Genomic DNA, 10,081 nt, shown 5'->3' with positions numbered 1-10,081 from the left:
CACTTGCATACAGCAAGGCACCATGCAGGGCTCCTTTGACCACAATTGGCCTTTCATATATACTCGGTCAGGGTTCTAGACAGTAAACAAACATTTCCTTTTGACTAATACTATTTGATCTGAGGAGTTATTTTGGGGTACCATGTTATTCAAGAGATATACTACAAAGTCATTCTTATTAATGTGTGTGTGTGTGTGTGTGTGTGTGTGTGTGTGTGTGTGTGTGTGCATGTTTTCAAGGCTTAAAAACATGGTTGTAAAGTGCTTCACACTTACCAAAAAAAATAAAATAATAATAATAACAATAATTATTATTATTATTATTAATAATAATAATAATAATAATAATAATAATAATAACAATACAGTGGTGCTCACTCTTGTCATGAATTTAAATATCTTTGTAATTCCTCTTGCTCCATAATTAACACACTTGTGGTTTCAACAGAAATACAGGAGAATAATGTAGGAGATTTAAAAAAAACCCCATTAGTTTAAAAATGTTCTACAGACATAAAGGAGATGTGTCTAATATCAGCACTTTCAACTTTCAACCAGCTGGTAAGAATTAAAACCATGGTTATAAAGTACATTGCAATTACCAAATACAACAAAACTGTGATTAACATAATTTTAATGTCTTTTTATATAAAAGACAAGCAAGATTTGTTTTAAAAAAATAAGAAATAAAATCAGTGGCTCACTATCTTGGCTTTGTTCCTTCTGGAATTTTTGAATTTTTTGTATTTCTTCTTGCATCATAATTATTGCACCTGTGATTTCAACACAAAGGAGAATATAGGTATAAAATAGGAGACTATTTTTAAAAGGTTTATATAATGTCTTTAAAAAAATGTTTTATCGTCTACAAACATAAATGAGAGACAATGCCAGAACCTTCAATTTGCAATTTGTATTTTTTTTTAAAAAAGTTTTTCCTCCTGCATCATTATCTTGTGATTTCAACATAAATACAGGAGAATAATGTAAGAGATAAAAAAAGTTTTAAAAATGTATTTCAAAAGATGTTTTATGGCTACAGACATAAATGAGATACTGTGTGCCCAATGTCAGTGCTGTCAACAAGCTTGTCTCTACATGATGTACTGACACAGCTACTGTTTGTAATTGTGCATTAATGTGGGAAATAAAATGCACTAAAAAGCCTGTTTCATTGTATCTTTTTCATGTTTCATGGTTCTACTTATTTTCCTCTTTTCACTGTTAAATACCGTCGAGTGTCCTTTATACTGGAGTAACTACATTTTAGGGAAAAAATGTTGCTAAAAGTTGGTTTTCTGTCTCTGAAAAACAGAGTACAAATAATCAAAGTCAACCACACAGTGAGACATATCTGACCAGTTATTCAGTTTGACATGAATGCAGGGAGAAAAGTCACAAACAAAATATCTTGCTGAGCTGGTTCCATCTCACAGACTCTCAAACAATAGCAATAGTCATGCATCAGAAGCAATAATTGCCGCTGAGTGTTTGTGCCTTATAAATTGTGGGTATGCACTGTCCACATTCGTGTGAAGCAGTTGCGTGTGTGCGTGCGTTTGTATGAATCACTTGTGCGTATGTCCCTGAGCGTTCACACGTTTGCATTCGAGTTGCGCATGTGTGCGTGTGTGTGCAAATTGTAAAAGTATGAGCTTGTTAATTTCAATAAGGGACGTCCCCTTGTTGTGGTTTGGAGGGATGGGAGGGAGAGGACTTGAAGTGGCCGACCAAGATCGCCAGAAATCTCCCAGAATTCCATCCCACCATTCAGTGCCAGCTCTCTGCCTCTTATGTTTCTCTCCGTCACAAACCTCACACACCCCCACCATGAAACTATTTTCATAATTAACTTATTTATTTATTTATTCATTCATCTTCTTAATTACTTTCCACTTCGTGCCTGTTGTTTTATGCATCTTGCCTCATCATCCTGGGCCAACGATGAGTGAAACCAGAGTGATTTTTAAAAAACAACAACAAAGAAACATGAAAAACTGGTGATTCAGAGAAGAAAGTTATTCTTTGAAGGGAAGGGTGGGTGGGTGATAAAAATAACAACAGAGAGGAGTCTGAAGCCTGACTTCATAGATGTCTCTTTTCTTTCAGACTCTTTCTTCCCTGATGCCGAAATGAGATCCAGATCTGAATTAAGGAATGATTGGTAATGAAAGGATATGTGGAGGAGGGGTGTTGTTTGGAGGGAGGGAGAGAGAGAGGATTTCTCTTTTCTGTGAGTCCTGACTCATACTCACCGCACTTTAAGCCCCCTGGTGATGGTCACACTGATTACTGACACTTGGATATTTCAAACACACGCACATACACATGTTTTAAGTTATTTTATTACTTTACACGTATATGTAATGATAAAATGCAGACGGGCAGGGCTCAGTTACATGTACTGCAAAAGAAATAAACAGAAAAACAAAGTTGTTGAAAAGCACATCAAGAAAAAGAAACATCTGGAATAAGATACATTAAAAAATAAATACCTGATATTTTAAGAGCTTCTCGCAACTAGCAGGACCACAGTAAGTACATAAAAAGACTGAACTTGTTCAAAAAACATGCACAAAGATCTTGCTGTCCCACATTGTAGTATGTTTAAACTAACACACCCTTCCAGTCTGCCAGGCAGGAAGAGACACACTCAGCTGGGCATTGTGTGGAAGGGGGCATGCCACTTGGCCTCTCTCCGTCTTTCATACACACATATGCACACACCGCTGGGTAAGTCAGGCATCACTCCTAACAACGGGCGCCCGGGCCTCGTGTTTCCATGGCAATCTGTACCAGCAATCTTCCCACGGTGGCAGCGGAACCAAGCGCTCAGGGTTACAAGCAACTGTGTCTGTAAGTGTGTCTGTGTGATATGTGTGTGTGAGTGCACAGGGAGCGCTATCTTGTCCAGTGAAGAGCCCAGATGTTCAGACACTCACTGGGCTGATTCCTCTCTTGACCCCTTTATCTGCCCTCATCTCTGCACACACTGACACACAAGTTTGGAAGAGGCTGGGTAAAAGGTTAACGTTAATTAGCAGAACTTTTTAATGTCATGGTTTTGTGGGGGAAAAAAAACTCCCTGCTAAATCTGTGTCAAAAGTTGTTTTGTAAATCCAGCTCAGCATTTGCACAATTTTTTAATCATCATGGCAAAATTTTGTGACTTAGGCGTTCTTGTGCAGAGCTGAAATAGTTAGCCAGGTTACAGGAGTACTTCACCCACCAAATGATTGTTTGTATATCAGTCAGACCACTCGCCCTGTGTTATGCAGAATTTATGTAGAAAACAAGGATCTTGGAATTCAAAAACAGAAAATCCTCGATGAATCGAAATCATAGGGCTCCCGCTTAAAAACAGCAAAACTATATCAAAATAACCATTTACAAACTCTTACACATCTTTTGCAGTAGGTTATAATCTCGTTAAGTCTCATTAATCCAGTCAATACTTCATAAACATGTTTTCACTAAAATCTTACTATTGAAAACCAAAGGGTTAAACATATTCTCTCTTCAAAACCAGACTTGACAAACAGTAATTTTACCTCACTGAGCACTGGAGCTGTGGGTCTATCGCTGGCTCGATCAGTTGGTTTGTTTGTGTTAATGTGTGACTTTGGTGTTTTAAAGGGTTTAAAACAAACTACTGATCAACAATGACTGCATATACAGAATAGTGAACATGTAAACGATGAAAAGCTGCAATACTTAGGCTAAAAGTGATGGCTAATGCTAAACATTTGTATACTTGGTTAAAAGTAACCACAAAAAGGTCAACAGTTACCATTATCTTAAAGTAATAAAGTTACACTTTAAATGATGACCCAAAGAGTAATGAATAAACTGTTTAAATAGTTAGTAAACGTTAAAAGTCATGAATTATATGATTAAAATGTCTAGCTTCTGCCACTCTGTTATAACTAGTTAGTAGGCTGTGTATTTAAAAGCAAAGGCCAATACAAACTATACACTGACACTTCAATTGAGTGAAAAAATGTAACAATATTAATGTGATCACAAAGTGTTAAAACATCACTGATTTGGAATTTTCTGCAAATTACAAGAAATTAGGAGCAAAAAAGACCAAATTGTAGTTTTAAAAAATGAGAGAGAGAGAGAGAGAGAGAATGATTAGAAGATTTACTTTAGTTTAGTTTTTACATTTTTATTGTCTTTTCTGCTGAATTTTTGGTGATTTTCTTTTAACTTGTAACTTCTTCTAACTACTTGTAATTGGCTTGATTTATTTAAAAAAAACATTTAAATAAATCAAGCCAATTTGCTCACGTTTCAAATGGTTAAAGCAATATTATATACTGTATAGAGTATTTGGTTCTTTACTGATCACTGACAGCTGTGTAGAGGTCATGGGTTAACCATCTTTCTATCCATCACTGCTGTTTGTCTCTCACACTCGTTCCCAAAAAGTAGTTCAGTAACTCCATTCTCCCAAGTCACCTGTGCGATTGTGTGAGAGTCAAGCTTCATGCACTGTCACACACTCCCCTGTGGATGATGGAGCGCTTTCACAGTCCATCATTCCCACACTCCTCACCTCTCTCCTTCCCTCCCTCCCGCTGCCATTGTTCTGCAGAGCGGTGTAATTAAAGAAGCACAAATAGAAAGAAAGGAGGATAGAAAGAAGGAAGGAAGGAGAGCAGGAGATTGGAGGCTAATTGACTGAGGATGACTGAGCAAAGGGGTGGAAAGATGGGGCTCGGAGGGGTGGGGAGGCAGGGTGACAAGCTGAGGAAGGCCAGATTAAAGGGAGGGAGGAGGGACAGGGAGAAGAGGCGGGGGAGCCAAAACTGGCAACCCTGCCTTAACTGCCAAACTCCTATTTTGTCATTGGGTGACTGTGACAGGGAGAGGGAGCCAAGAGAGAAATAACAGAGAGAGAGGGAGAGAGAGAGACTGTGATTGGATGGCAGTGATAGAGTACAAGACTAAAGCAGCTTGTGAATTTTCTTAGTTGTCATGGGCCCTGGGGGGTCGATCAAGCGGCACCGCTGACTCACAGACAAGAGGACAGGAGACACATGAAGAAACAACAACAAAAAACACAAGTGACAAGAAGTAACTAAGGACAACAAGGCTTTTATAAGTAACAGCGCAAGAGAAACAGAGAGTGAGGGGCACACAGGGTGAGCGCTTCATCCACAGGGGGACACGGTCTTCAGCGTGTTGTCTCCACGCAGCAGAGAGCCGACAGGATCGCCCAAATCCATCAGTCTGTTATCGATCCAGTCACTGAGGAAGGGACACAGACATGAAGAGACCTCACGACTACAGCTCCCCAGACTCGGACACAGATGAGTTTATTGACGTGGGACAAGAAGACAGCTATTGGTGAGCATCCGCAAAACCACACCTGAGGTTGTTGCACATGACCTCCAATCACACTTTAAAGGAAAGTACGTGTAACTGAAATTAGTAGCTCAAAAGAAATTTGTTCTAAACATACTTGGCAGTAAACTGTGGGTTTTACAAGCAGTGTGACTCTTAAAACTGCTGGCATGCATGAAATTGCTACCAAGTTGAAAGACTGCAGTAAAGGTTTTATTTTTCAAGTCTCAGACAATGATGTGTCTTGCAGAGAGATTACAAAGCAAGACAGAAAAAACAGTGATTCCTACTTTTAAAATTTTCTGCATTCGGCTTCAGTGTTTGATTTTTTTGGACAAATTTATTAAAGTAATTTGACAACCCTTCAACAAACCTGAGCTGACAGTTTAAAATTTAACTTTATTTGGCAGAAAATCTTATTCACCAACATTCATTGCATTTCTCCTCTAAATAAAACAGTTTCATGTTTGCTCCTTTTACATGTCCACGTGAGCAAATGCAGAGGTTGGTAATCGTCGTTGCACGCATGACATGATTGCAATAAGTATTGGTAAAAAAAACTGTTAGGCCTGTCATGTCTGAAATATGGAGACAGAGATCACGAACAGAATTTTCAAATGTGAATTGCATTAAATATAGAAGATATTCTCTGATCAAATACATTTTAAATAGTCTTATGAGTCTTGTTTCACAATTTATTCAGCACATATTTTTGCATTTGTAAATAATTGTAAATTTTGTGATGCAGCAATATTCCATTTTTTATCCAGTTCATAAACTCTTTTACATCACATCATAACATAATATAAATATATAATATAAATAAATCAACTGTTAACATGAAAGTAACAGAGAAGAACAGCTCCCCACCAAAAAGGCCACTGACAAGTTCTGTGGCGTTTGATGCACACAATGAAAACAATGAAATAATATTTTATTTTGGTGTATGACAAACAAACATTTTAGCTTCATTTGAGATTTAAATCACTGTCAAAAAAATACTGACATTTTGAAAAAATAAATGTTAATACTTATTACTTTCAGCTTGGTGGTGTCAAGGTTATATATGCAGAAAAATAATCTTTTTCTTTTATTTACATATTTTAATATATGGAGTTCTAAGAAATAAGATGGAAAATATGTTCTACAAACTGTAAAAGGCTACTTTTTATCTGACAGAAAGAAATCCTTTGAACCTTTAAATGCAAATGTGACCCATAATATCTAACTGTTTAACTTCAGGTTATTATGTAGAACTTTTTTCAATGTTGTGGGAAAATGTCTGATAAGTGTTTAAATTACTCCTAACACTACACACGCTATTTACAAATCATTATACTATTTCGCTTTTTAGGTGAATTTGTCAAATTCCTCTTGTAGAGTTATGATCAAGTGGATAAAAGGGAGTGTTCATATGAGTGTATCTGTAACAGTTCATTTAGAATACATAAAAACACATTCACAGTACTGCTGGTTACATCAGAAACACAAAGTGAGCCAATAGCACTAAAGAGGGTTTTGGATAAATTAAATTGCCATGTGACGTGCAAACAGAAGATAGTGCCGCCTTTTCAAGTCAGCCCCATCAAACATAAACCTAAACAAAAACACACAGCTAAATTGGCAGCCCTCATGTTAAAATCTAATAGAAACGCAGCAAGTCTTTGGTGGGGCAGTTTGAAGGGAACTCTAAGCTGTCAAGCCTCTTTCAGTTCCTTGTAAGATGAGAGTTCACAAACAAACACAATCCATATTGAGTGACTGTACTCAGGAGGAGCAGATCCCATGCTGCACGCTGGAGCCCCATGCGAGGGAGAGCATCGCCCCGAGGCTATATAATCATCTTTCTAAAAGTGCTTTCGCTCAGATGGAAAGGAGAACAGCATGTCATTTCACTGAGACTAATGTCCAGAAACGCATTAAACCAAAAACAATCTCATCTTCCCTCCTCTCCCGGGCACTTCTACGCTGTTCTGTGCCCAAAAAACAAATTAGATTGAAGGGAGCTGATGTGCCATCCCGCCTCTGTGTCATATTAAGGAGGGTAATAATAACAATATGCAGAAGAATCAAAGTTAACATGTTTCTCTCTGTGCCATCTCTCTCTTTCTCTCTCTCTCTCTATGATACAGCCCAGTCACCGGGTCCATGTCTCCTGGCAGCGCCTCGCAGATTCTGGCCCGAAAGAAGAGAAGAGGGGTGAGCCGATTATAGCCTTGGATCTTAATCTTTTCAGTCTTGTCGTTTTGGTTGGCCCTGACTGTCCCTCTGCTCTTCCTGCCGTCTAGATCATAGAGAAGAGGCGCAGAGACCGGATCAACCACAGCCTGTCAGAGCTCAGGAGGCTGGTGCCCAGTGCTTTTGAGAAACAGGTGACTGCTCATGAATCCACAATTTAACAACACAAACCAGCTTTGTAAAATCTGATACAACTGAGTAAAATGTTGCTCATCGCTCCTGCAGGGTTCATCTAAGCTGGAGAAAGCAGAGATCCTGCAGATGACTGTGGACCACCTTAAACTTCTGCATGCCATGGGAGGAAAAGGTGAGCCTTTAGAGTTTGTTATTTGCAAAACAATTCACTTTCTGTTGGAATTGGGGCTGTTGAGCGATTAATTTTAAAAATTGTGATTAATCACAGAATTTCATTAGTTAATCACCATTAATAGCATTTTTAATTGCATGTTTACAATTCAGTTATTTTGCATTTTTAAACAGTTTTGAAGTCCATATTGACAAGGTAAAGCAATTTTTTACCAGATTGTCTTGAGTAGGAATCAAATGACAACAAAAAACTGCATGGGACCAGCATAAAGTGGGCATGTCTATAAAGGAGAGACTCATGGGTACTCACAGAACCCATTTTTCATTTAGATATCTTGAGGTCAGAGGTCAAGGCACCCCTGTGAAATGGCCATGCCGGTTTTCCATTGCCAAAATTCAGCCTAAATTTTGAATGTTATTTAGCCCCCTTCCGAATAAACGTGCGTGACATGGTACCACTGGATCCTTTATGTCTTCTAGTTTCATATGATATCAGTATCATCGCTGTAGGTTTAATATCCAGCCCGGTACAGCCTCTTAAAGAAAGGAGTGTTGGTCGGCGATTATCACAATTAGAAAAGAAACTTGTACGGACCTTAATCCTGTCTGAATCGACACATTAACGCTGATAGCCCTTGTTGGAATATGACTGGAAAGTATCATTTTTGGACAAGAGACAAAGCATACAGCGTGCACGCTAACTGCATTCCATTAGTTTTATTCACTGTATGACTCAACGCTCTTTTTCTCTCTCTAAGGTTACTTTGATGCGAGGGCTCTGGCAGTTGACTACAGGACCTTGGGCTTTAGGGAGTGTGTTGGAGAGGTGGTGCGGTACCTCAGCTCCCTTGATGGGGAGTCCCCGGACCCCATTGGAGCCCGCCTGGTCTCCCACCTTTCCCACTGTGCAAGTGAGCTAGACCCCTTGCTCCTGCAGTCGCCCCCTGCCTCAACCCTGCCCTTTCCTCCCTGGCCGTGGGCATCCTTTCCTCAGATCTCCCCCACCTCACCGGCCTCCTCCTCACCTCCATTCCCCAGTGGGCGAAGGGATCTGGCTCTGCTAGGGAGCTACCCACCACCCGCCTCCCTCCGCCTCGGCCCCCTGGCTGGCTGCCAACAGGGTGTACCTCCGCTGCTTGCACCCACAGCCCTGGCCACCGTCCACAGGTTGCCCTCCCTTGCAGCATCCCCGGCCCTAGCCCCTTCCAGACCAAACCAGCCGTCCCCTCACAGCGCCACCAGGGCCTCGCCTCTTCCCCTCCCCACCCCTTCCTCTTCCTCTCCTTCTACCTCCTCCTCCTCTTCTATTTCATCATCTTCCGCCCAGCTGCAAGTCTCTTTCAGGCCATTCGCACCTCTGGGGTCTCCCACAGCCCAGCGCAGGGGCTTGAGCGGACCGGCCAAGTCGGCCCAGGGATGGGGGACTGAAATCGGAGCTTTCTGAGCTCTGGTTTTCCAAATGAACTCAGTGGACATGGAGCTCCCATGTGCACCATGTAGCAGATATGAAACTGTTAAAGAAATATTGAATCTTTTATGATTGTCTCTGCCTTTGAGGGACTCTAAAAGCCATATCAGACTGTGGGTGAAGTTTCAGATAATCCCAAACAATCATATGTAATGCAACAATGAAGGAATGTGAAAATAAATTTCAGGATCTCGCATGACAAATACACACATACACAGTGCCCAACAGAGCCATACGTATATATGAAACACTCAACCGAGTGTGGTTGAGTCTTTACTGATCTTTTAACTGTGATATTTGTTTCCAAAACATTTATACATTTGATTACATTTTCCAAGTCTGAAGAATGTTTGACAAAAATCTTTATAAAGACTAAGTGCCTTTACCTTTGTCCATTTTTCTCAGTGTGTTTTTTCTGACTGTATTATGGCAACATGTGCACTGTTAAATCTGACAAGGTGATTTTACTTAAAATAATCTTGCCTCGAAAAAGGACAGTAACGATAACTATTAATCTTAATTTATGTTTATACCTAATTGTTAATTTTACTTAAAATTTAGTTATATATACTTGATTTTGTAAAGTTGTTGCAACTTAAAAATGACAAGTGAAATTACCTTCTTCTTTCTAAGTGTTAGCAACTTCCTCTTTGTGATGATCAAGTGAAGTCAGATTGACTAAGTTAATCTGACTTCACTTGATCATCACAAAGAGGT

General features: G+C 39.6%; 1 protein-coding gene across 1 annotated transcript; it reads left to right on the top strand.

Annotated features, from left to right (window-relative positions):
- Window positions 1-4,830: 4,830 nt before the first annotated feature.
- On the top strand, window positions 4,831-9,749 carry heyl (hes related family bHLH transcription factor with YRPW motif like). The gene is made up of 5 exons (XM_042506721.2): window positions 4,831-5,355; window positions 7,485-7,551; window positions 7,641-7,724; window positions 7,816-7,897; window positions 8,655-9,749. Exons 1-5 carry the CDS (start codon window positions 5,276-5,278, stop codon window positions 9,338-9,340), a joined length of 999 nt encoding a protein of 332 aa, XP_042362655.1. The 5' UTR covers window positions 4,831-5,275; the 3' UTR covers window positions 9,341-9,749.
- The last annotated feature ends 332 nt before the right edge of the window (window positions 9,750-10,081 follow it).

This window comes from Plectropomus leopardus, chromosome 17 (assembly GCF_026936395.1).
Source record: "Plectropomus leopardus strain MGB_pleo_1.0 chromosome 17, ASM2693639v1, whole genome shotgun sequence".
Classification (NCBI taxonomy): domain Eukaryota; kingdom Metazoa; phylum Chordata; class Actinopteri; order Perciformes; family Serranidae; genus Plectropomus; species Plectropomus leopardus.
This window is presented reverse-complemented; position numbering and strand designations above follow the sequence as displayed.